Below are 26,887 nucleotides of genomic sequence, written 5' to 3' on the forward strand. Positions count from 1 at the left end.
GCCCACCGCCCAGGGAGGCTACAAATACTGCCTCGTCCTGGTAGACGTGTTTTCCAAGTGGGTGGAAGCCTTCCCCTGCAAAACGGCCACAGCATTGGGGACTGCAAGGGTCTTGGTGCGAGATGTGTTCTCGCGGTGGGGACTGCCCCAGTTCGTGGAGTCCGACCAGGAAAGCCACTTCACTGGCCAAGTCATGCAGAACACACTTATGCTGCTCGGCATCAAGGGGAAGTGGCACGTAGCTCACAATCCACAGTCCTCAGGGATTGTGGAGCGCATGAACCGCACCGTTAAAGAAAAGTTGAGGAAGGAGACAGTGAGCTCGCCCCAAAAATGGGCGGAGGTCCTGCCTCTAGTCCTCATGGGGATCCGGGCCAGCCAGTCCAAGGGTACAGGGTATTCCCCGCACGAACTCATGACCGGTAGGGTTATGAGGACCCCCACCCATGTCCTAGCCCCAGTTCTTACTGAAGGGCAACTTCGGGAGATAAATCGGGATAAATTCTCCCGAACACTCCTCGAGCGCCTGAAACAGATATATGAACAGGCAGCAAGTAGCATGGGGAAGCAGCATCGGAATAACCGGTTGCTGCTCGAGCCTAGCAAGAGTCACCAGTGGGAGATAGGGGACCAAGTGATGGTTAGGAACTACGCCCGAGTAGGGAGTTTAGAGCCACTGTACATGGGACCCTATAGCATAGTCGATAAAGCCAACCCCATGGTTTACGCAGTAAAAATGCCCCGGCGCACAAAATGTTTCCATGTGAATCAATGTAAGTTGTTTAAGCCGGAGGCAGGGAAACAGGCAGCTGGGATTCCACCCGAGGTTAGAAATCCTCAGCCCGCAGCGGGTACGCTCACGCAGGCTGCACACGCAGGTGCAGTCGCGTGCGTCAAGGGAGAAGTTCCCCAGCACTTTGTCCAGACTATTCCCCCTCTCCTATGGGATCCCGAGGAGAAGGAGCCCGAATCAGATGGCCCCGAGCCCGAACCAGGTTTTGAACCTGGAGGGGAAGACCCTCAGCCACCGGCAGCCGGTGGCGAGGGGTTGCCCATCCCCAGTTCAGGTTTGGGAGGGGAGGGGCCCCGAGGGAAAAGGCCCCCAGCCAGCGAGGACTGTGACCCAAGCCAAGGCTCCGCTCGTCAGGGTAGCCCCACTGGTAGCACTCCCTAGGAGGTCTCCTCGGCCACCCCAGCACAGAAAATTATGGTCACCGGCTCTTCAGTTAAAAAGGGCGGCCTCCCGGGTCAGAGAGAAGCCGAAAGACAGAGGTCCCCAGCCAGCAGCCATAAGCTGCGAGGGACCAGAAGTGGAGATCAGTGCAGCCACGCCACAGGGAGCAGCCTGCAGCAGCCCAAACAGGGATTAGGCTGGCCACCTGGAGACGGGCAGCGGTTGTATATAGTTTAGGTAGTATAATTTTAAGTAATATGATAAGGTTAAGTTAGGGTGTTTTAATTTAATCCTATGTAAGGAACCGGTAGTCTATAAGTTTTAAGTATGGAACCATTCCAGAGTGCTGTCTACGTGAGCCGAAGTCGCGGGGCCCGATCACACTTCCCCCGAGCCAGGGAGCCTCCAGGGAACCTGGCTAGGTGCTTTTATGTCTTTTTCAGAATTTCGAAATGTGCAGAGGCATAATCCTGCTCGCCCTGTTCGGGCTGAGCCTCGCGAGAAGGGGCGATGTCGAGGACCATCATATCTTCGGATGCTCGGGGAAGAGCGCGCCCCTAGCACACGATGGAAGTGGTCTACGGGAGGCGGATGAAATCATCTCCTATGTCCACGAGGGGAGCTGGCCAGGATGGCTGGGATCCAATTCAACCCAGTATTCTGGCGAGACCGGCTTCACGTATGGGGAGGCCTCCCTCCAGTGCCCGATGATACGAATCGTCACCCCAAGGATTAGCGTCACCGTGGGCAAAAGAATATGTTTGACGTGTAAAGGGAATGTTCCCCTGGATAGGTGGTGGTGGCTCAGAAAGTTAAGCAAAGACATGGGGAACCCCAGGGTAGAGTGGGAAAGGTTAGGGAATGACACTCACAGGACCATTACAGGGACCCAGGGAGGGTTAAGTGTGTGCTGGGATAAATGGAGGGAACCGGATCAGGGGATCTACGTCTGTATGTGGGGATCAGAGAAAGTCTGCCCCACAGACATTTCCATCATTTTCCGCAGTCAGTGGCAAAATAATGGGAGGGGGATGGACTGGGAGCCCCGCCTGGCTGCATGCGCGATCCCGTACTCCCCAATCTCGGTTAATGCCACTGAACTAGTGACCCGCCCCCGACGGCCCCTGCCCATGACCCCGACATCACGGACAGTAGCAGAAGGATGCCCCGCCACCACCAAGGGACCAGGGAATGGCCTGGTGCTAGTACCCACAGACCAGGTGCTGTACCAAGGGGTGCATTACGCGGTGGCCTCTGTGATTTTAAACCTCAATGAGGTACACTTACCCGCGTGGTGCCCCGCAGAGACTGCAAAAGTGTATCAAGCCCTATTAGCAGACATGTTTCGAAAATTCCGTGAATTTGACTTTTCAGAGGTCAATAAGACTGCATTGTATACTCACTACGAGATTTGGGACGGGGTTGGGAAGCAAAGAAGGGGTGTTTTTAATGACATTTTAACTGGTTTTAACACGGGGTCCTCGGTCATCAACAGTTTAGATGACATCGAGCTGCAGACCCAGATTAATGGTAAATATGTCGCCCACTTCGGTTACCCGATTCCCCCTCTCCCAGAGCACCTTACCAAATTATTAAAAGCCGTTCTAGTATCACAAAAGCACTTCTACACTTTGGAACAGAAGACTGTACAGATAGGGGCCGACATTTTACATATTACGACCCCGCCCTGGTGGGACTTTTTGAGAGTATAGTGGTCCCCTCCTGGATTCGAATGGCATCCCACGTTTTAGTAGTCTGTCAGCTAGGGATCGTCCTCTACCTGGTTTGTGTCCAGTGTAGGAGAAAGGGTCCTGAGGTAGAATTTAAAGCAAAAAGGTTGTGGAAGGACCGGTATGCCCGGGTGGAAGAAGAAACACCCGTGTGAGCTTTGTGTCATATCACTGCCGAGTGATGGCAGATCCGTTTGTTATTTTTAATAAAGCTCGTTCCTTCCATTCATTATTTTTAATAAATATGGTTTTGGCCTGATGTTGATTTTTATTAAAGGTTATGTGTTGTAATAAAGTTTTATGATTCCCAAGTAGTGCAGGGTGTTGGACGCCTCCGTGCTTGGACTATTGTAACAGGCTGGACAGGCTGGGGTTGTTTTCCTTGGAGCAGAGAAGGCTGAGGGGGGACCTGATTGAGGTGTACAAAATGATGAGGGGCATAGATAGGGTAGATAAAGAGGAACTTTTCCCCTTAGTGGGGGGGTCAATAACAAGGGGGCATAGATTCAGGGTAAGGGGCAGGAGATTTAGAGGGGATTTGAGGAGGAACTTTTTCACCCAGAGGGTGGTTGGAATGTGGAATTCAATGCCTGAAAGGGTGGTAGAGGCAGGAACCCTCACAACATTCAAGAAGCATTTGGATGAGCACTTGAAATGCCATTGCATACAAGGCTATGGACCAAATGCTGGAAAATGGGATTAGACTGGACAGGGATGGATGGGCGGCGCAGACACAATGGGCCGAAGGGCCTCTTTCTGTGCTGTAAATCTCTATGACTCTATGACTCTATGACTCTATAGTAATTGTTTCTATCGACAGATGCCTGTCGTGCACTGCGGTTTTCTCTAAGTAAGGGGAATGTATGTGTCGAGGGATTATGGATAGATAAATATAGGGGAAGGTTGTTTGTGGGGAGTTAGAAATTTGCTCACCTTGATTGCACAATTCAAGCAAGTTTCAGTATCCTAGGGGGGACTGAAAGGATGCGCAAATTTCATGTCTCCCCCGAAGATTTACTTTTGGCTTAAAAAAAAACCCTGGTTGGACTGAGTTTAAAATCCAGGGCTCCAGGGCTCAACAAGATGGCTGCAGTCAACCTCATGGCCAAGGCCTGTAAGTTTCAGTTTGGACTGACAAAGAAGGAATTTTCCAGAAATTAGAATGCAGACAGACCTTCTGCATTTATGCATGAGAAGCAAACCCAGTGGCATTCGGGCCTCTGATTAAAACCCATCAAGGTTGTTTGCACAAGCAATCAAGAGCAAGCAAGGCCTATTCAATATGTAATGGGACAAGCTTAGCTGCATTCAGACCTTCGTTAGAGAACATCAACACTGTTTGCAAATGATCAACGGGGCATTCAAACTGGAATGGCCCCATCACGAAACCAGTTGGACAACGGGGAACACTGATAAGACGTTTAAAACCGATTAACCGGCCATTCAGGTCGATGGGCCCAGATCGGTACCCTTTGTATGAGCTTCAACACGTTCAGGTCAGACAAAAAATAAGCTGATCTGGCGGGAGATAAGGGCTACCAGGAAGGGAATAACTAAACCCTCGGGAAGCCATCTCTCTCTCTCTCTCGCCTCGCCTCCAGTGCCCTGCCGTATTATCAACCCAGCGAGAGGATCGTCGACGAAGAGCCCATCCAGGGAAGTAGGACACCCGCAGCTACGTTTGAATTACTGGGGTATCTCTGCTTTGGGGCGGTGAAAACCTAAAAGCATCGACAGGCAACAGGGCACGGAGCAAGCGTTTCAATATCCTAGACTGGTAAGCATCAATTTTCTGGCCCATCACAAGACAACCTAGATAGGTGTAAAGGGTGGGATTAAGGGGAATTGCTAAAGTGTCATTTTAGTAATTTTCCCTCGATATGTCCGTTTCTCCTCCCCCGCTAAGTGTAATTGTGTTGCATCCATAGTGATTTTCTCTGTATAGTAATTGTTTCTCTATTTTAATAAACTTTGGTTTTCTTTGCACCGAACCACTGGTCTCGTTTGTCTATAACGCTACTCGTAAATAAGTCCGGTGCTCAGAACTAAAAGGGGGAAGCGATTCGAACCGCACGGGGCTGGGGCAGCTCAGGCACACGACTGACTGACCAGACAAATAACCCAAACCAAAACACCCTACACGTTACCGTTCCATTTCCGGCGCGGGGGCGATAACTTTTTTGAGGGGCTAAAATGAATGACCCGGCGAAGTTAGTGCTCCAAAGGGGGCGCCACCCAATTGTTCCCCCATTATTCTATAAATTAAATCATTTAGTGAGATTGTAGCACTGATTTAGACAACGATTATGGATATTTTATGCTTGCAACCTAAACAATCACTGCTGTCAGATATTAACCAAGAGCATATATTCCCTCTTTCAGATATATTCCCGGAGTTGACACTTGACCTTATTGGTCGCTGGCATGTTGGGCAGCGTCATGCCCCTCGGTGAATATCTCTCCTCCACCATCTTTCTCCTTCTCCATCTCTCCCCCCCACCATCTCTCTCCCTGCCATCTCTCTCTCCCCCGCCATCTCTCTCCCCCACCATCTCTCTCTCCTCCTCCATCTCTCTCCTCCTCCATCTCTCTCCCCCGCCATCTCTCTCTCCCACCATCTCTCTCTCCCCCGCCCTCTCTCTCTCCCCCACCATCTCTCTCTCCTCCTCCATCTCTCTCCTCCTCCATCTCTCTCCCCCGCCATCTCTCTCTCCCACCATCTCTCTCTCCCCCGCCATCTCTCTCCCCCACCATCTCTCTCTCCTCCTCCATCTCTCTCCTCCTCCATCTCTCTCCCCCGCCATCTCTCTCTCCCACCATCTCTCTCTCCCCCGCCCTCTCTCTCTCCCCTGCCATCAATCTCTCTCCCGGCAGCTCCCTCCACCCCCACCCCCCACAATCTCTCCGCTGTGCTCCGAGCCCACCCCCACCCTCCCACTCCACAAGCCCTGATCTTTGATTCCCCGTCCCCAGCGTTCCCCGGCTCCTGCCTTGTCCCGCAGGATTTCCCGTCGGCAGTGATCAGCCTCGCCGTGTGGCTCCGCTGCTGGAAGGGAAACAGTGTCAAACAATTCTAATGAGGTCGTGCTGTTAAATTCAGCCGGACCCCCGTGTTCCCGGAATTTCCATGTTTCCCGGTCACTGGCAGGCCCCCTGCTCCCTCCCTGCCTTCCCGTGAATCTCGGGGCCTCAGTGTCTGGGCCCTGAGCAGGAATATTGCCTTCTGTGTCTCTCAGTAAAGAGGCTCGTGCCCTGTATAAACTGAGCGAGCTCACACACACCGGCTTCTTTTCACAGTGACACACCGTGTGCTGCATTTTCACACCGACTCAGCTCCTCCATTTCCAGCAATCAGCCGCGGGGAAAGGGAGACAGACTCAGACACACCAGCATTTCTCAAACAGCAATTCCCTCTTGTTGTGAGGAACAGTTTCTCCACCCAGCCCCTGAGTCTCCCCCTGTGGGTGTCCCTCACTCCCCCACCGGTGATGGTCCTCTCCCTGCTGCTCAGAGGGCAGGATCCCCCAGCGTTACACAGGGCCACAACATGCTCTGCTCTCCAGCCCTATGCCATGGAGTGCCAGTTCCCACAGGCGCCCACACAGTGAATTACTGAGCTCTACAGTGCCCTCCCCAGGAGGGGCTGAGTGTGGGTGAGGGGCAGTCACCCGGGGCCACTCTCACACCCCTCCCAGTGCCCACCCTGCTCTCTCAGACAGACTGTAAGAGAAAGGGGAGGGAGCAGATCTGACTGACAGAAAACAAACACCCAGACCCAGGGCAACAAAAAACACTGGGCTAAAGCAGCACTGTCTGCAGCCAGTGGGTATGTCCTGTCCCACCTGACTTGGGAATATATCGCCGTTCCTTCATCGTCGCTGGATCAGAATCCTGGAACTCCCCCACTAACAGCACTATGGGAGTACCTTCACCACACGGACTGCAGCGGTTCAAGAAGGTGGCTCACCACCACCTTCTCACGGGCAACTAGGGATGGGCAATAAATGCTGGCCTTGCCAGCGATGCCCACTTCCCAGGAACGAATAATTTAAAAAAGGAGAACTCTCGCTCACTGTATTTAATATCGGGAATTGTGTCACTCACCTTAATTGCAGCGTGTGCCTGATCTAGGCTCAGCAGTGTGTGGGGTTTATGTTTCCCTATTATTGTACAGGAAACACACACACACTCTTCATCATCTTTACAGTAGAATTCTAGGATCTTCTTATGTTCCGGACACTGTCTCTCTGTAAGGTCAGTCACAGGTTCGATTAGGGTGTGATCTTTGTAGGCCTCTTTCAGTAAATGTGGTTTTAAATGAAGGGAGCAAAATGAAGCTAAACAACTAAGACACGTCTTCACAGCTGGGGTTGGATTCTCGATGCAGTTATCACACATGACACCGGCTGAATCAGCAGCAGGCTGTGAGCGGTTGTATTTTTCCACTATATTACACAGCGTGAAGTTTCTCTCCAGACTGGGCCTGGGGTTGAATTTCCGGCGACACTGAGGACACTCAAACCCTCCTGGGCCTGCTGCCTGGGCCCAAACTCCCTCAATACATTTCAAACAGAAACTGTGCAGACAGGCTAATGCCACAGGATCCTGGTACACGTGGAGACACACAGCACAGGTTAATTCAGCCTCTAAAGCTCCGGGCTCCATTGTTACAGCACCTGAAGAGTTTTCACACAGCACCAGAGAGAGCGAGGAGCCAGAGCAGGAAGTGAAACTCTTATAAACAGTCCGTGCAGGGAGTGACAATGTTAGTTTCACTTTTATGACTCACTTTGGCTGAAGATTAACACTTTCAGGCCTGCAGCAGCAGTTCAGAACCAAAATCAGAAAAACAAGATTGCAATTTTACAATATGGAGCCAGAATACAGCAAGCTGGGCCCAGGAAACACAGACCCAAAACTAATCAGCTCAGACCAGACCCAAAATAGTTCAACAAACAAATTAAAACTGATATAAAGAGGAAAAATAAACTTTACAAACCCTGCCGAGAGGAAGGGGAAGGAGCTCTCTGGGAGGAATAGAAAAATATACAGAAAAAGTTAAAGGTTCATCAGAGGGGCAAAGAGAGATGGGAAAAAGCAAAGCAGCAGAGGCTACAAGTCTCAGTAAACTCAACATGAAACATGTCCAATCAACGCAGAGCTGCAACAACAAAGACAAAATAATGTTGGACTAAAAATCCTGAACAGGAGAATCCAGTCACAGGAAATCATGATCAAACTGTACAGGCACTGGTCAAATCCATCTCGAGTACTGTGTCCAGTTCTGGTCAAATCCATCTCGAGTACTGTGTCCAGTTCTGGTCAGTCCCACCTCGAGTACTGTGTCCAGTTCTGGTCAGTCCCACCTCGAGCACCGTGTCCAGTTCTGGTCAGTCCCACCTCGAGTACTGTGTCCAGTTCTGGTCAGTCCCACCTCGAGTACTGTGTCCAGTTCTGGTCAGTCCCACCTCTAGTACTGTGTCCAGTTCTGGTCAGTCCCACCTCGAGTACTGTGTCCAGTTCTGGTCAGTCCCACCTCGAGTACAGTGTCCAGTTCTGGTCAGTCCCACCTCGAGTACTATGTCCAGTGCTGGTCAGTCCCACCTCGAGTACTGTGTCCAGTTCTGGTCAGTCCCACCTCGAGTTCTGTGTCCAGTTCTGGTCAGTCCCACCTCGAGTATTGTGTCCAGTTCTGGTCAGACCCACCTCGAGTACTGTGTCCAGTTCTGGTCAGTCCCACCTCGAGTACAGTGTCCAGTTCTGGTCAGTCCCACCTCGAGTACTGTGTCCAGTTCTGGTCAGTCCCACCTCGAGTTCTGTGTCCAGTTCTGGTCAGTCCCACCTCGAGTATTGTGTCCAGTTCTGGTCAGACCCACCTCGAGTACTATGTCCAGTTCTGGTCAGTCCCACCTCGAGTATTGTGTCCAGTTCTGGTCAGTCCCACCTCGAGTTCTGTGTCCAGTTCTGGTCAGTCCCACCTCGAGTATTGTGTCCAGTTCTGGTCAGACCCACCTCGAGTATTGTGTCCAGTTCTGGTCAGTCCCATCTCGAGTACTGTGTCCAGTTCTGGTCAGTCCCACCTCGAGTACTGTGTCCAGTTCTGGTCAGTCTCACCTCGAGTACTGTGTCCAGTTCTGGTCAGTTCTACCTCGAGTACTGTGTCCAGTTCTGGTCAGTCTCACCTCGAGTAATTTGTCCAGTTCTGGTCAGTCCCACCTTGACTACTGTGTCCAGTTCTGGTCAGTCCCACCTCGAGTACTGTGTCCAGTTCTGGTCAGTCCCACCTCGAGTACTGTGTCCAGTTCTGGTCAGTCTCACCTCGAGTACTGTGTCCAGTTCTGGTCAGTTCTACCTCGAGTACTGTGTCCAGTTCTGGTCAGTCTCACCTCGAGTAATTTGTCCAGTTCTGGTCAGTCCCACCTCGAGTACTGTGTCCAGTTCTGGTCAGTCCCACCTCGAGTACTGTGTCCAGTTCTGGTCAGTCTCACCTCGAGTAATTTGTCCAGTTCTGGTCAGTCCCACCTTGAGTACTGTGTCCAGTTCTGGTCAGTCCCACCTCGAGTACTGTGTCCAGTTCTGGTCAGTCCCACCTCGAGTACTGTGTCCAGTTCTGGTCAGTCTCACCTCGAGTACTGTGTCCAGTTCTGGTCAGTTCTACCTCGAGTACTGTGTCCAGTTCTGGTCAGTCTCACCTCGAGTAATTTGTCCAGTTCTGGTCAGTCCCACCTCGAGTACTGTGTCCAGTTCTGGTCAGTCCCACCTCGAGTACTGTGTCCAGTTCTGGTCAGTCCCACCTCGAGTACTGTGTCCAGTTCTGGTCAGTCCCATCTCGAGTACAGTGTCCAGTTCTGGTCAGTCCCACCTCGAGTACTATGTCCAGTTCTGGTCAGTCCCACCTCGAGTACTGTGTCCAGTTGTGGTCAGTTCTACCTCGAGTACTGTGTCCAGTTCTGGTCAGTCCCACCTCGAGTACTGTGTCCAGTTCTGGTCAGTCTCACCTCGAGTAATTTGTCCAGTTCTGGTCAGTCCCACCTCGAGTACTGTGTCCAGTTCTGGTCAGTCCCACCTCGAGTACTGTGCCCTGTTCTGGTCAGTCCCACCTCGAGTACTGTGTCCAGTTCTGGTCAGTCCCACCTCGAGTACTGTGCCCTGTTCTGGTCAGTCCCACCTCGAGTACTGTGCCCTGTTCTGGTCAGTCCCACCTCGAGTACTGTGTCCAGTTCTGGTCAGTCCCACCTCGAGTACTGTGTCCAGTTCTGGTCAGTCCCACCTCGAGTACTGTGTCCAGTTCTGGTCAGTCCCACCTCGAGTACTGTGTTCAGTTCTGGTCAGTCCCACCTCGAGTACTGTGTCCAGTTCTGGTCAGACCCACCTCGAGTACTGTGTCCAGCTCTGGTCAGTCCCACCTCGAGTACTGTGTCCAGTTCTGGTCAGTCCCACCTCGAGTACTGTGTCCAGTTCTGGTCAGTCCCACCTCGAGTACTGTGTCCAGTTCTGGTCAGTCCCACCTCGAGTACTGTGTCTAGTTCTGGTCAGACCCACCTCGAGTACTGTGTCCAGTTCTGGTCAGTCCCACCTCGAGTACTGTGTCCAGTTCTGGCCAGTCCCACCTCGAGTACTGTGTCCAGTTCTGCGGTGCAGACCATGGAACCTAAAGGGGTAGGAAGCACTAATGATGTTAATTCTACTTTCTCATCTTGTATCTTTCCCCCAAAATTCTGTTAAGACTGGAGGTCAATTGCAAACTTCAAAACTGAAATTGATATATTTTTGTTCCTAAGGCAATTAAGGGTTACAGAACCAAGACGGGTAGATGGAGTTAAGATACAGATCAGCTATGATCGAACTCAAAGGAGGAACAGGCTCCAGGGGCTTAATGGCTGAATCCTGTTCCTGTGTGTGTGCATGTGTGTAGGTGTCTGTGTGTCCATGTGTGTAGGTGTCTGTGTGTGTGTCCGTGTGTGTAGGTGTCTGTGTGTGTCCGTGTGTGTGTGTGTATGTGTAGGTGTCTGTGTGTGTCCGTGTGTGTAGGTGTCTGTGTGTGTGCGTGTGTGTGTGTGTGTGTATGTGTAGGTGTCTGTGTGTGTGTGTGTGTGTGTGTAGGTGTCTGTGTGTGTATGTGTGTGTAGGTGTCTGTGTGTGTCCGTGTGTGTAGGTGTCTGTGTGTGTGTGTATGTGTAGGTGTCTGTGTGTGTGTGTGTGTGTGTGTGTGTGTGTGTGTGTGTGTAGGTGTGTGTGTGTGTATGTGTGTGTAGGTGTCTGTGTGTGTCCGTGTGTGTAGGTGTCTGTGTGTGTATGTGTGTGTAGGTGTCTGTGTGTGTCCGTGTGTGTAGATGTCTGTGTGTGTCCGTGTGTGTAGGTGTCTGTGTGTGCGTGTGCGTGTGTGTGTAGGTGTCTGTGTGTGTATGTGTGTGTAGGTGTCTGTGTGTGTCCGTGTGTGTAGGTGTCTGTGTGTGTGCGTGTGTGTGTGTGTGTGTATGTGTAGGTGTCTGTGTGTGTGTGTGTGTGTGTGTGTGTGTGTGTGTGTAGGTGTCTGTGTGTGTATGTGTGTGTAGGTGTCTGTGTGTGTCCGTGTGTGTAGGTGTCTGTGTGTGTGCGTGTGTGTGTGCGTGTGTGTGTGTGTGTGTATGTGTAGGTGTCTGTGTGTGTGTGTGTGTGTGTGTGTGTGTGTGTGTGTAGGTGTCTGTGTGTGTATGTGTGTGTAGGTGTCTGTGTGTGTCCGTGTGTGTAGGTGTCTGTGTGTGTGCGTGTGTGTGTGTGTGTGTGTGTATGTGTAGGTGTCTGTGTCTGTGTATGTGTGTGTGTGTGTGTGTGTGTAGGTGTCTGTGTGTGTGTGTGTGTGTGCGCATGTGTGTAGGCGTCTGTGTGTGTGCGTGTGTGTAGGTGTCTGTGTGTGCGCGTGTGTGTAGGTGTCTGTGTGTGTGCGTGTGTGTAGGTGTCTGTGTGTGTGAGTGTGTGTAGGTGTCTGTGTGTGTGAGTGTGTGTAGGTGTCTGTGTGTGTATGTGTGTGTGTGCGCATGTGTGTAGGCGTCTGTGTGTGTGCGTGTGTGTAGGTGTCTGTGTGTGCGCGTGTGTGTAGGTGTCTGTGTGTGTGCGTGTGTGTAGGTGTCTGTGTGTGTGAGTGTGTGTAGGTGTCTGTGTGTGCATGTGTGTGTGTGCGCATGTGTGTAGGCGTCTGTGTGTCCGTGTGTGTAGGTGTCTGTGTGTGTCCGTGTGTGTAGGTGTCTGTGTGTGTCCATGTGTGTGTGTGTGTGTGTGTGTGTGTGTATGTGTAGGTGTCTGTGTGTGTGAGTGTGTGTAGGTGTCTGTGTGTGTATGTGTGTGTGTGCGCGTGTGTGTAGGTGTCTGTGTGTGTGCGTGTGTGTAGGTGTCTGTGTGTGTGTGTGTGTGTAGGTGTCTGTGTGTGTATGTGTGTGTGTGTCCGTGTGTGTAGGTGTCTGTGTGTGCGTGTGCGTGTGTGTGTAGGTGTCTGTGTGTGTCCGTGTGTGTAGGTGTCTGTGTGTGTGTGTGTGTGTGTGTGTGTGAGCCCTCTCTAGGGCAGTACGGAGGGAGTGCTGCAGTGTCGGAGGTGCCTTCCTTCCGATGCTGCATTAAACTGCGGCCCTGCGGACCTGCTCAGGTGAATGTCAAAGATGCCAGCATATTATTTGAAGAAGAGCAGGAATAGTATGTTCTGGTGAACATACTTCCCTCTACAAACATGCAGTGGGGGGTAGGAGCATTGTGGGGGAAACACGGGGGTGAGAGGGGGAGAAGCATGGGGGGATTGGGCGCACAGGGGGCCAGCACGGGGCGGGGGGAGGGGAGCACGGGGGGGTGCGTGGGGGAGCACGGGGGAGGGGGAGCACGGGGGAGGGTGATTACGGGGGTGAGGGGGAGCACGGGGGGGAGGGGGAGCATGGGGGAGGGGGAGCACGGGGGAGGGGGTGGAAGGGGGAGGGGGAGCACGGGGGAGGAGGGGGAGCACAGGGGGAGGGGTGTGGGTGTAGCAGAGCCACTTGCCCCAACATTTACTCAAGTTTTGCAGCATGCTCGTGATTAATAACCGATTGCCGGAATCAAGCTGAGTTTAAAGAATTGTCTTCCTGAATTCATAAAACTCCCGAACACATATCTGAACAAATCAAATAGCAGATTTGTTTTTGAAGCTCAGGGGCTCGGCTCCTCCCTCAGTAACTATCTGGTGAACCAATCCAGCAATCGCTGCAACAAATCCATCGAGTTAAACTGGGACATGACTTGTCTTGAGTGAAGCTGGTTTTTAACCCCTTGTTTTCCACGACAGAAGCCGAAACATCTACAACACTGGCAGAAACTGAAGAGCTCGAGTATTGACCTCTACAACACACAAATGTGCCCAAATTACGGGTCCAGTGTCAGGCCTGAATCGGGAAGAGTTTAAAAATATCCACCCAAGTAAGGGAAGTGTAGCAGCAACTTGTCAGGAAACACATGGTGACAACATGCTGGATCATCTCCGATCTATCCCACCTCCTGCACTCACACAAATCACAGCAAACACACATCTGTCTCCAGCTGGGAGTTTGAGCAGCAAAGCATTTCTGAAATGTAATTGTAGGAAACGGTCACTGAGTCACCAACATCTTTCAACAATTCGAACCCCCCACCCCCATTACATGATCCCAGTGAGCGTGGATGGGAAATTGCAAAGGTCACAGGGTCAGTATCCTTTCAGTGTCTCTTCTCACTTTCTGCAGAATTCAATGAATTTAGTTGCATTATTTTCCGTATTTACTTCTGTCATTCACAGCTCCTCAGAAACATAAAACCAATTTAAGACAGAAGAACACTTTTTCCTCCCCCTGCCTTGTGCCCCCATTATTCTGCCCTTTACTCTGCTCCTCAGCGGAAGCCCCTTAGCTGGGCCAAGGTTCCATGGGAGACAAGTTGCTGTTCTTCATGGAGGAGCCGAGACTGCAAGTGTCGGCAGGTTATTCAACAATGGAGGGCATCTTGGCTGATCCTAATCGCATCCACATGTGCACTTCCCCCCCTCCCAAGCCCAGTAGAAACTGAGACCAGTTTTAGTCCCATATCACTGCCCTAGTTGGGATCAGCTCCAAGACCTGTGGTCTGTGTGACTCAGTACCACACCAAGGGGTTCATTTACCTACTGAGCCATCCAGGGAAGCTCTGAATATCACAATTAAATGGCATGAAATCATAATTCTCTGTGAAGCATTCAAACTGTAACTTTTTCTTCTTGCAAATTATTCAATCCAAGTCCATGTCTGTTCCCTCTGCTCTAAGCCAGCCTGGGAAGCTGGATTCTGGTTTCTCTCTGACCACTGGCAATGCCGTGCTGTTATCTGGCAGCAGGAAGCAGGACTGAGTTAACATGAGGTTAGTTGTTCCTCTTCCTGAGATCTCCAATGTCCATCTGTCACACACCACCACAAACAAGGCAGCCAAAGCCTGAGGGAACTTTCCACGCCCAGACAGCATTTATGCTTCGTCTGTTCTTTTAAAGCAGAAATTGAGAAATGAATGTTGTTTAAACCCAATGCAGAGCTGATGGGATATGACTGGGTATTTCGACAACTTCACGCCTGAACTTTGTCGTTGGTTATCGGCATTCACGGCATCTAACGAGGTTAGGATCTCCCCAATACTTCAATAAGAAATCTTTTTAAACTGAGAAGCCTCAGTAAAGGGGCCAAGTTCCAAAGCTCATTGTACAGGTGTTGATGAGGCCTTGACAAAGTGTCCCAGAAAGTTTCCCGATGTGTTTCCAAAGTCCTCTTCAAACCTCCAGCAGCAAGTGAACAGTAAAAGGTGATCTACCTTTAAATAGCGCTGGAAATCCTCAGCAAGGACGAGTTTACTGACAATCAGCTGGTCGCTGTTAGGAGAGGGTGTTAGGACAAGCGCTTGCCACCAAAATTCCACGCAGCCTCATTAATGAGTGCCGGCTGGCAACTTAAGTGGCAATCGGCAGCTTAACCATCCTCCGGGCGTCCATTCCTAACGCTGGCTTCAACTCCTTTACCAAGATGGCGTCTTGTGCTAAACGTGGGCTAAACCAGCGTTGCAGCTTAAGACACAATCTTGGGCCCTTCGGAGGCTCTTCAGCGTCTAAAGTACCCGGGGGAAATCGCCCCCTTGAAGTTTTAACATCTCACTTGACCCCAACCCACCCGTTTTTGAGGTTATGATTCAGTCCCCAGAGTCAGCATCAAGCTCTCCCAGGTCAGATACAGCACAGTGAAGGTTCTCTAGCCTGCCCCAACCTCAGAAGAACAGAACACCCCCTACTGTACCATTGTGATTTTTATATCCCCATTTCCCCCATCAGCCATCCTGAAGCCTCGCTGAGTGAGGTAATTGGGGACAAATTAGGGAGAGTTTTGTGTTGTAGGCCCGTGCACACTTAGAACTGTTGCTGCCTTTTTCACTCCGGACCCTTGCAGTCAGCAGATAGAGGGGATTTCCATCTCATCAGCCTGCGCTGGATGTGAAGCCAGGTCCCAGAGGGGAAAGGTCACTGTCTAACCCACTGCAGTACCCAGTCCCCCTAAAGCATTGGTTTAATGATATTTTAGATCCTTATTCAGCAACAAGAAGTCAGACTATTCACCGAGAGCAGATTGGATGTTGACCGAGTTGATCTTTTCCAAGTCTACACAGCATAAAAAGTCCTGCGCCTGTACCTGTGTTCCCTTTTAACCCGTTGAAGGAAGGAAGTGTTCCACATCATTGAGGATAATCACCCAGTTCCCAGGCTCATGTACTTGGCTGCAAAAACAGCAAAGTGAACTTTGACCCACCCACACCCAGTTCCAGCCTGTGCTTGTGTGACAGGCAAAGTAGGGAGTGTCGGACCAGAAGAAGTGAAGCTAATTATCGAATGATGAAATGCTGTGGTTTTCAGAATCATGAGATTTCGAGGATTAATTAGCAATCTTGTTGTACGAGGCCCCTTGGGTCAGAGTGATCATAATATGATAGAATTCTTAATTTGGATGGAGAGTGAAGTAGTTGACTCGGAGACTAGGGTCCTGAATTTAAATAAAGGAAACTACGATGGTATGAGGCGCGAATTGGGTAGGATTGATAGGCAATGGCAAAGATTCAAAGACCACATGGATGAACTACAGAAGTTGTTCATCCCAGTTTGGGATAAGAATAAAACAAAAAGGGTGACTCAACCGTGGCTAACAAGGAAAATTAGGGATAGCATAAGATCCAAGGAGAGGGCATATAAATTGGCCAGAAAAAGCAGTAACCCTGAGGATTGGGAGCAGTTTAGGATTCAACAAAGGAGGACAAAGGGATTAATTAAGAAGGGGAAAATAGAATATGAAAGTAAGCTTGCAGGGAACATAAAAACTGACTGTAAGAGCTTTTATAGATATGTGAAGAGAAAAAGATTAGTGAAATCAAGTGTAGGTCCCTTGCAGTCAGAAGCAGGGGAAGTTATAATGGGGAACAAAGAAATGGCAGACCTATTAAATGCATATTTTGGTTCTGTCTTCACAAAGGACACAAATAACCTCCCAGAGATGTTGGAGAACATAGGGTCTGATGAGAGGGAGGAACTGAACGTAATCAGTATTTGTAGGGAAATGGTGTTAGGGAAATTGATGGGATTGAAGGCCGATAAATCCCCAGGGCCTGATAATCTACATCCTAGGGTACTTAAGGAGGTGGCCCTAGAAATAGTAGATGCATTGCTGATCATCTTCCAAAATTCGCTGGAATCTGGAACTGTACCCATGGATTGGAGGGTAGCTAATGTTACCCCACTATTCAAAAAGGGTGCTAGAGAGAAAGCGGGGAATTACAGACCGGTAAGCCTGACATCGGTAGTGGGGAAAATGCTAGAGTTCATTATAAAGGATGTAATAGCTGAGCACTTGGAAAACAGTGACAGGATCGGACAAAGTCAACATGGATTTACAAAAGGTAAATCGTGCTTGACTAATCCACTGGAATTTTTTGAGGATGTAACTGAGAAAATAGATAAGGGAGAACCAGTGGATGTGGTGTATTTGGACTTTCAAAAGGCTTTCGATAAGGTCCCGCATAAGAGATTAGCGTGTAAAGTTAAGGCACATGGGATTGGGGGCAAGGTATTGACTTGGATAGAGAACTGGTTGGCGGACAGAAAGCAGAGAGTAGGAATTAACGGGTCTTTTTCCGAGTGGCAGGCAGTGACTAGTGGGGTACCGCAGGGATCGGTCCTTGGACCCCAGCTATTCACAATATACATTAATGATCTAGATAAGGGAACTAGATGTAATATCTCCAAGTTTGCAGATGACTCAAAGCTGGGTGGGCGTGTGTGCTGTGAGGAGGATACCGAGAAACTCCAGGATGATTTGGACAGGTTGGGTGATGTGGCAGATGAAATATAACATGGATAAATGCGAGGTTATCCACTTTGGTGTCAAAATCAGAAAGGCAGACTATTATCTGAATGGCAATAGATTGGGAGAAGGGGAAGTGCAACGAGACCTTGGTGTCCTTGTGCACCAGTCACTGAAGGTAAGCATGCAGGTGCAGCAGGCGGTGAAGAAGGCAAATGGTATGTTGGCCTTCATAGCGAAAGGTTTTGAGTACAGGAGCAAGGATGTCCTGCTGCAGTTGTACAGGGCCTTGGTGAGAACACACCTTGAGTACTGTGTGCAGTTTTGGTCGCCTTATCTGAGGAAGGATGTTCTTGCCATGGAAGGAGTTCAGCGAAGATTCACAAGGCTGATCCCTGGGATGGCAGGAATGACGTATGAGGAGAGATTGGGTCGATTGGGCTTATACTCGCTGGAGTTTAGTAGAATAAGAGGGGATCTCATCGAAACTTATAAAATTCTGACAGCTCTGGACAAACTAGATGCAGGTAGAATGTTCCCGAGTGTCGGAGGGTCAGGGGTCATAGTCTAAGGATAAGGGGTAAGCGATTTAGGACAGAGATGAGGAAGAATTTCTTCACCCAGAGAGTGGTGAACCTGTGGAATTCTCTACCACAGTAAGCGGTTGAGGCCAAATCTTTAAATATATTCAAGAAGGAGTTTGATATATTTCTAAGAGCTAAAGGTATCAAGGGATATGGGGAGAAGGCAGGTACGGGGTACTGAGTTTGGTTGATCAGCCATGATCTCATCGAATGGCGGAGCAGGCTCGAGGGGCCGAATGGCCTACTCCTGCTCCTATCTTCTATGTTTCTATGTTTCTTTCTTTCATTGTGTCACATATTACTTCATTAATTCTCTCCTGAGTCTGCCGAAAGTTGTCAACCATTTCCTTCAAATACACTAAACTTGTTGCTGTTCATCCAACGACCCTGTCACTGTCCTATTCTCCCCTCTCATAATGCCCCTTAATTGCTCTCGCATGGCTTCATCATGCTCCCACATGCTTTCTCTATCCTGTTCCAAGCGGCCATCCCTGCTGTAGCCCCGATACCCAACCATTCAGCTCGATCCCGTTTTCCTCGCTGTCTAATGGGGTGTGTGGTCTTATCCTTTGGAACTGCATCTATATCTCCACCTGAATTTCTCTCCATAAACTGTTGAAGTTTTTCAGACAATATCTGTTAGTCGAGCCTCTCATGTTTTATTACACAAGCCTGATAGCACAGCAATTTTTGAAAAATCAAACAGAGCCGGGAAGATTTCAAATCTCACATCGTCATATAAGGTCTGACGTGTTTTGAAAACCAATAAATCATTGCTGGGACCCTTGCCCACAACTGGGCATCCGGTACAGGCTGATGTGCCTCAATAAATCCGAGACTCGATGTTAGCGAAACAAAACAAGGCTTTTATTGACTTAGAAGGTAACACGCAGAGGAGAATGTATCTTCCATCCAGAGGTCTGCCGTACTGGATGTGCTGCAGGCTGGGCCAGCTTACATAGGAGCCAGGTATGGGCGGAGCCCTACACACAGTACAATACAATGGAAATGAAACTGAAACCAACCACAGTCACAGGCAGAGAAATACTGATGAATGATGAATGGAATATTTAATCACATTCACCCCTTCTATAGATTTAGTCTGTTCGGGGGTTTGATAGTCCTCTGCGACCGACGTGGCTGTTGTGGTGCCGCGGGTGTCGGCTGGGTGTCCCCGGTGGCCTCCTGGGTCTCTGCCGGGGGTGCCGCCAGGGTTGTTGAAGGGGTAGTTGGTGGGGGTACCATTGGTCGATGTTCTTCCGGGGGTGATGAAAGAGTAGTGGGTGGGTAAGAGTTGCTGTGGTCGTTGTTGCTGCTGTTGTCGTGGTTGTTGTCATTACCGGCTGGGGCGACGTCTTTTATGGACACGGTATCCTCCCTTCCGTCGGCGTGCCGGACATACGCGTATTGGGGGTTGGCGTGGAGCAGGTGCACTGACTCCATGAGAGGGTCCGTCTTGTGGCCCCTCACATGCCTTCGCACGAATACCGGACCTGGGGTGGAGAGCCATGACGGCATGGATACGCCTGAGGTGGATTTCCGGGGAAAGACAAACATTCGCTCGTGAGGCATGGCATTAGTGGCAGTACACAATAGCGACCGTATCGAATGGAGCACATCTGGGAGGACTTCCTGCCAGCGGGAGATAGGGAGGCCTTTGGTCCTTAGAGCTAGAGTGACTGCTTTCCATACTGTCCCGTTCTCTCGCTCCACTTGACCGTTACCCCGGGGGCTGTAGCTGGTGGTAAGGCTCGTGGTGATCCCCCTGGACAGCATGTACTGGCGTAGCTCTTCACTCATGAAGGACGCCCCCCTATCCGTATGGATGTAGCTTGGCATACCGAACAGGCAGAACAGGCTGTTGAGGCATTTAATGACTGTGGCGCTGGTCATGTCTGGGCAGGGGAAGGCGAATGGGAAACGAGAGTATTCGTCCACAATGTTCAGGAAGTACACATTGCGGTCGACGGACGGGAGGGGGCCCTTGAAATCTAAGCTGAGCCGCTCAAAGGGCCGTGTAGCTTTGATTAAGTGGGCTCTATCTGAGCGGTAGAACCGAGGCTTGCACTCAGCGCAAATGCGACAGTTCCTGGTCAGGGACCGAACTTCCTCAATCGAGTAGGGTAAGTTGCGGGACTTTATGAAGTGGAACAGCCGCGTGACCCCTGGGTGGCAGAGGTCATTGTGGAGTGTCTGTAGCCGATCCCCGGTGGCGCTGGCACAAATCCCTCGTGAGAGGGCGTCGGGGGATTCGTTAAGGGCCCCTGGCCGGTAAATGATGTCATAATCGAAGGTGGAGAGCTCGATCCGCCACCTAAGAATCTTATCATTTTTAATCTTCCCCCTCTGTTTATTATTGAACATAAATGCTACCGACCGCTGGTCGGTAAGTAGGGTGAAGCATTTGCCGGCTAGGTAGTGGCGCCAGTGGCGCACTGCCTCCACGATGGCTTGGGCCTTCTTTTCAACGGAGGAGTGTCTGATCTCGGGCCCTTGGAGGGTCCTCGAGAAGAAAGCTACGGGCCGCCCCGCCTGGTTGAGGGTGGCCGCCAAGGCAAAGTCAGACGCATCACTTTCCACTTGAAAGGGGGTGTTCTCGTCCACTGCCTGTAGCGTGGCCCGCTCAATATCCTGCTTAATGCTTTTGAAGGCGGCATGGGCCTCAGCAGAGAGCGGAAAAGAGGATGCTTTCAAGAGGGGGCGGGCTTTGTCGGAGTAGTTGGGGACCCATTGGGAATAATAAGAAAATAACCCCAGGCACCTTTTCAGGTCTTTGGGAGTGTTGGGCAGGGGCAGCTCCCGTAGGGGGCGCAATCGGTCGGGGTCTGGTCCGATTTCCCCATTCTCCACCACGCTGCCTAGTATGCAGAGGCGCGAGGTGTTGTAAACGCACTTGTCCTCGTTGTAGGTGAGGTTGAGTTTTTGTGCGGTTTTCAGGAACCTCTCGAGGTTCGAGTCGTGATGCTGCTGGTTGTGACCGCAGATGGTGACGTTGTCGAGGTAGGGGAAGGTTGCCTGCAAGTGGTGGTCATCGACCATGCGGTCCATCTCACTCTGGAAGACCGAGACCCCATTTGTCACCCCAAAGGGGACTCTGAGGAATTGGTAGAGGCGTCCGTTCACCTCGAAGGCGGTGTACGGGCGGTCCTCTGGTCTGATAGGGAGCTGGTGGTACGCTGACTTGAGGTCGATGGTGGAGAACACCCGGTATTGGGCGATTTGGTTCACCATTTCTGATATGCGGGGTATCGGGTAGGCGTCTAGTTGGGTGTACCTGTTGATCGTTTGGCTATAGTCGATCACCATCCGTTTCTTCTCGCTACCCCTTACCACCACCACTTGGGCGCGCCACGGGCTATTGCTGCGTTCAATAATGCGCTCTTTCAGGAGCCTGTCTACCTCGGTCGTGATAAACCGCCTGTCCTCCCAGCTGTATCTCCTGCTTTTGGTCGCTATTGGCCGGCAGTTAGGGGTAAGGTTCGCGAATAGCAAAGGTGGCTTTACCTTCAGGGTAGCCAGACCGCACACTGTGAGGGGCGGCTGGGACCCACCGTAATTGAGCGTGATGCTTTGGTGGTAGCACTGGAAATCCAGGCCCAAGATCACGCTCGCACATAGATTCTTCATGATTAATACTTTAAAATTATCGTATACAGTTCCGTTAACGGACAATTGTACCGTGCAGTAACCCATAATGGTCGATGTCTGGGTTTTATCAGCCATAGGGATGGTACCCCGAGTAGGGACCACCTTTAGGGAGAGTTGTTGTACCAGTTCAGGGTGGATAAAACTCTCCGTGCTTCCACTGTCAATTAAACATTTAACCCTGCACCCGTTTACCTCGATGTCCACCATTGATTTGGATAGCGGGTGCGGCCTGGTCTGGTCCACTGTGACCGATGCCACTGTAGGGCCCTGATCGAGGCAAGATGGTGTCCACGCTGTCTGCTTACAAGATGGCGGACCCCACGAGGTCGGGCAAGATGGCGTCCAAGATGGCCGCTCCCACGGCGCACACGCGGCGGTGGCGGGTTTTCCGGCGGGGTTCCCTCTGCACACCTTCCCGAAGTGCCCCTTCTTACCGCACTTAAAGCAGGTGGTGCCTTTCGCCGGGCACAGGTTTCTGGTGTGCTTCGGCTGCCCGCAGAAGTAGCAGTTGGGTCCCCGACGCGTCGCGGCTGTCGTAGGGCTTCTGGGGGGAGAGCGGGGCCCCGACGGTGTCGGGCTGCCGGGCGGGGTTGGTGCCTTCCAAGATGGCGGCGCCCTTGGTGCACACGTGGCGGCGTGGACGGCGCGGGCTGAAGAGTAGGTGTCCGAGTTTCTCTGGGCCACATCCAGGGATCGTGCTGTGTCCGCAGCCTGTTTCAGGTCCAATCCCGTTTTTTCCAGCAGTCTCTGCCGGATGTAAGTGGAGCTGAGGCCTGTGATAAAGGCATCGCGAACAAGTTCATCAGTGTACACTGCGGCTTTTACATCTTGGCACTTGCAGTCTTTGCCAAGCGTTTTCAGGGTGCCTAGGAACTCCTCCACCGATTCCCCAGGTCGCTGTGCGCGAGTAGCGAGCAGATGCCTAGCATACACCTCATTCATAGGCTGCTGGTAATGCGCCTTTAAGATGTCGCAGGCGGCCGGGTATGTGTCGGCGTCTTGGATGAGGGGGTAAACCCGGTGGCTTACCCAATTCCGCAGAATTCCGAGTTTCATACTCGTAGCGTCCGTAGCGTCTTTGACGGCTGCGGAATTGTCCAGGAAGAATTCCATACACATAAACCAGTGTCCGAAGCGTGCCGATGCGTCCGAAGCATGCTGGTCCAAATCCAAACGTTCGGGTTTCAAGAGTTGATCCATTGTGTTGAAAATTAAGTCAATAAAATTGATGTGCCTCAATAAATCCGAGACTCGATGTTAGCGAAACAAAACAAGGCTTTTATTGACTTAGAAGGTAATACACAGAGGAGAATGTATCTTCCATCCAGAGGTCTGCCGTACTGGATGTGCTGCAGGCTGGGCCAGCTTACATAGGAGCCAGGTATGGGCGGAGCCCTACACACAGTACAATACAATGGAAATGAAACTGAAACCAACCACAGTCACAGGCAGAGAAATACTGATGAGTGATGAATGGAATATTTCATCACACAGGCCGAATGGGCAGTTGCCCCTGACAACTCTGCATTCTTCAGCACTTTGAAGCAGGAGGCCCAAGATGAAAGAGTGCGAGTATAGTCCCGAAACCTGGCTTCACACCCACAGCAGTCAGCATGTCGTCTCCAGACCTGAGGGGAATTGAGAGAGCTGCTCATTGCCCGTGTCCCATTAGGGAATGCAAAGTGTTGTTAGTGTCTCCCATATAGGGTATGGCAAAAGGCTCCACGTCCTTATCTTTACTGGTGTTCACTCTCTCCGAGACCACTTGATAGCTGATGCTGTGCCTTTGGCGATCCCTTTACCGATACACGTACACGTCAATCGAAGCCCTGCCCCTGCTGGTCCGTGTGTGAACCGCCCCGTGTTGACCATGGCCGGGTCTCATTGCTGGTATAACTGGTGACGACACAGTGCCAGTCGCCCGAGCGGCTTCTCGATTCACCGAGGGGCACGACGCTGCCCAACACGCCAGCGAGCAATAAGGTCATGGGTCAACCGCGGAAATATATCTGAAAGAGGGAATATATGCTCTTGGTGAATATCTGACAGCAGTGATTATTTAGTTTGCAAGCGTAAAATACATATAATCATTGACTAAATCACGGCTACAATCTCACTAAATGATCTAATTTAAAGATTAATCTCTGTAACTGAGATAAACGCTGAAAACAATGTAAGGTGTGGTGGTGTGGGTGTTATTTGTCAGCTTCACCTCTGACTCCTTTGAGCGGTTCGAATCGCTCCCACTCCCTTTTGTTCTAGACTTTGGATTATTTGGGGTTTGTAATAAACTTGCAACAGACACCTGGGTGAGTCAAATGAATTCAGATCTTTATTTTGAGACAGGAAAAATATACAATACAATAAACTTACACTTTAAAAGGGTGGGGAACACACGGAATAAGTGAGGGAGAATTACAATACACAAAATCCCTTACCCTCCCAACCCCACTACACTAGCTAGGCTGGAATCTAGAGGACCAGGAAATGTTCACCAAAACGACTTTCTTGACAGACTGTAGAGGTTTGCGATTTCGGGGTTCTCTTTAGTTGTGGCAGTTGGGGCCTGCCGTACCTCAGATGTGGTAGAAGACTGCACCTGCGCTGGGTCTTCAGATGGGTTTGGTCCGCTGATGCGGTTAGTCGCGCTCTTGGATCTATCGGGTAAGCACCAATTTTTTTGGTTCGAGCTAGTTTTAGGGTCTTTATGTTCAAAATCTTACCCAGGGGTAAGTCAGGCTAGCCTGTAGAGTGGAAACAAGTCTTTGGTTCGTGAGTTTTTCGGCAGTTGGTTCCTTGTTGGTCGCTGTGGCCCAATATTACCTGGTTGGTGGTAATATTGGCTGTTGTTGGTTTCTGTAGGCCTTTGGTTGCTGCGATCTCTGTTTCTTCTTTTCTTCCTTCGAGTCTCCAATGATGATCTCTCTCTTGAGCTGGTTGGCTGAACTTGACCTCAGACTGGCTGTCCGTTTGAACTGTCTCACTGTCTCTGCTGTCTATGTTCCAAACTGTACTGCCGAACTGTACTACTGAACTGAAAAGGCAGGCCTCAATTATACTAATTTGGGGCCTGGCTTATCTGCCCGCCAAATCTCAGTTTCCTTTGTTAAATTTGGCGGCTCATTATTTTAATGTCTTTTAAAACTTTAATGAGCTTCGGAGATGGCCCATCCAAACTTAACGAGTTTAGGGGATGGCGCATCCAAACTTAATCGGCCTTGAACTGGTTTTGGGATTGCCTTGAAACCAGTTTAAAAATGCAAAATTTTGTCAATCTCTTTAATTGACTTTGGACTGTGGTTTGTTTGTGGTAACTGCAGGGCTGATGTTCTTTCTTTTGTACGGCTGGGGACATGTCCTGTTTAATCGATACCTGGCTCCGCAACTTCTGGGTGGGAAAACAGGCTTCATTGTCCTTATGTAAAACTGGGGCGGCCCTGGACATTCCTCAGACAGTCCAATATCCAAACCTCGGGGGCCCACCCCGCCTCCCCGTTGTTCCAGCCTTTTCCAAGCCTGAACATGTCTTTTAAACCAGCCAAATCTTCCTGGGATTTTTATTTTAAATCCCCTTTTGCCCAATAACTCTTTAAAACAGTCCAATAAGTCTTTTCCTTAAACAATCTCTTTAATCTTCTGTTTGGCCCAACCACTACAATTATCCTTTTTGCAGATTCCTTCTGTAGTTTTCCCAAAATCATTTTAAAAATGACTTTCCTTGTGTTCTGGGGTTGTGCAGAAATTTTCAAACCTTACACACCCCCCTGTGATACTTTATAACACTACAGTATCATGCAGGTGTGAGCAAAATTTCTGATCCTCGGGAGCCAACCTTCCCCTGTATTACCTAAACTAATCCCCAAACAAAACACTCTCCCATCCCTTTAGGTGTAGTGTTTATCAAAATACACAAAGTACAAAACTTTTATTACATTCCCATCCAAGCACGGAGGGGTCCAACACCCCTGCACCACTTGGAAACATTACACACAGGAAAAATAAATTGGCACACACACTCGTCCAACTTTATTTTTCATCACATTCACGGTTGTTTTTATGCCTTTATTTTTGGTTTTGTCCCATGCTCCCTCATGCTGAGAGCGGAGCATTTGGTCCCTTCCTTTGCACTTCGCACACAACAAAGAGAAAACTATTCCCAGCTGGCAAACCACTAAAATGTGCGAAGCCAGCCTAATCCAAGAGGGGACTTCTATGTTATCAAAAATGTCCCACCAGGGCGGGACCACAATATCCAATATCTTGGCCCCTATCTCTACTGTCTTCTGCTCCAATGTATAGAAATGTTTCTGTGAGACGATTACTGCTTTAACAGGGCGGTAAGATGTTCTGGTAAAGGGGGAATCTCATCGCCAAAATGTGTGACGTAACTTTGCAGGTTGGTGATGTTTTCCCTGACAGTGAGGTGAACAGTCGAGGGTTTAGGGATGGGTACAATCCGTTCCTGGGCCACTTGAACTTCTGCCTCGGGTTTAAAACAAAAACTGCTGTCACTCACCAGACACCAGATGTACTGTCCATGCCGGTAGTGTGGCGCACTTGTGGTGACACAATATGTCCCAACCCCTATGAATGCTACCTGAGGGGAAACATGGGGGGAGAAATTCGGTATCGCCCCGTTTGGGGCGCTAGTACTGGCGGTGCGCAAAGTTTAGCGCCAGGCGCAATTTATCGCCACCTCGAGCGATATTGGGTAGCTGTGCCCCTGAAGGTGATTGTGGCACTAAATCAGGCGCTGCACGATAGTCTTAAGGCACTAACCCGGCGGCGCGACGCAATTTCTCCGCGGGCGCAGCGCAGGTGCTGTCAATTATCGATTTCAGCCAGACACGCTGGCGCTGGCCAGCTCTTAAATGGGCGGATCGATTATCATCTGCAGCCGCACCCTGCGACTCATAGGCCTCAAACTCGGCAGTAACCTACCTCTGGCGTCAACAACTGCATCAATATGGAGAGGGCCAGGGAGAGAGCGCAGTGCTTCAGCGAGGCGGCATTGGATGCTCTGGTTGGCGCGGTGGAGCGCAGACGATCTGTGCTCTACCCAGAGAATGGCAGGAGGCCTCAACACAGCGACTATCGCAGAGCTTGGAGGGAGGTTTCCCACAGAGTCACCTCCAGCAGCATGGTTCCCAGGACTCCTGTGCAATGCAGGAAGAAGTTCAACGACCTCACTCGGGTCGCCAGTGTGAGTGCCTTTTTCAGAATCATCTTCATCCCTCCATCTGCACCTCACTTTATGGCCAGAGGGTCTGCAAAGCCCCAATGGCCAGCAGTCATCCAGCACCCATGGCCCTTTCTGGAAACACACACGCACATTCAGCTCTGTGCATAATGAAGGGGCTAATCGACCATGGGAGGCATGTCATGCCAGATCAGGACAGCATAATGTAAGGGCTAATCGAC

General features: G+C 50.5%; 1 protein-coding gene across 3 annotated transcripts in view; it reads right to left on the reverse strand.

The window, feature by feature from the left end:
* LOC147114219 (E3 ubiquitin/ISG15 ligase TRIM25-like) overlaps positions 1 to 7,629 on the reverse strand; it is a 58,240-nt gene extending 50,611 nt beyond the window's left edge. For 2 of the 3 annotated variants that reach the window (XM_085995884.1, XM_085995885.1), the window contains exon 1: positions 7,009 to 7,629. In XM_085995884.1, coding sequence (XP_085852010.1) covers positions 7,009 to 7,569 — 561 coding nt within the window. In that variant the 5' untranslated portion in view covers positions 7,570 to 7,629. The remainder of the gene's footprint in view (positions 1 to 7,008) is intronic. The other variant, XM_085995882.1, reaches the window with a different exon arrangement.
* Positions 7,630 to 26,887: the final 19,258 nt, after the last annotated feature.

The sequence above is a fragment of the Somniosus microcephalus genome, chromosome 8 (assembly GCF_052327205.1).
Source record: "Somniosus microcephalus isolate GS21.2 chromosome 8, FLI_Smic_1.0, whole genome shotgun sequence".
NCBI lineage: Eukaryota > Metazoa > Chordata > Chondrichthyes > Squaliformes > Somniosidae > Somniosus > Somniosus microcephalus.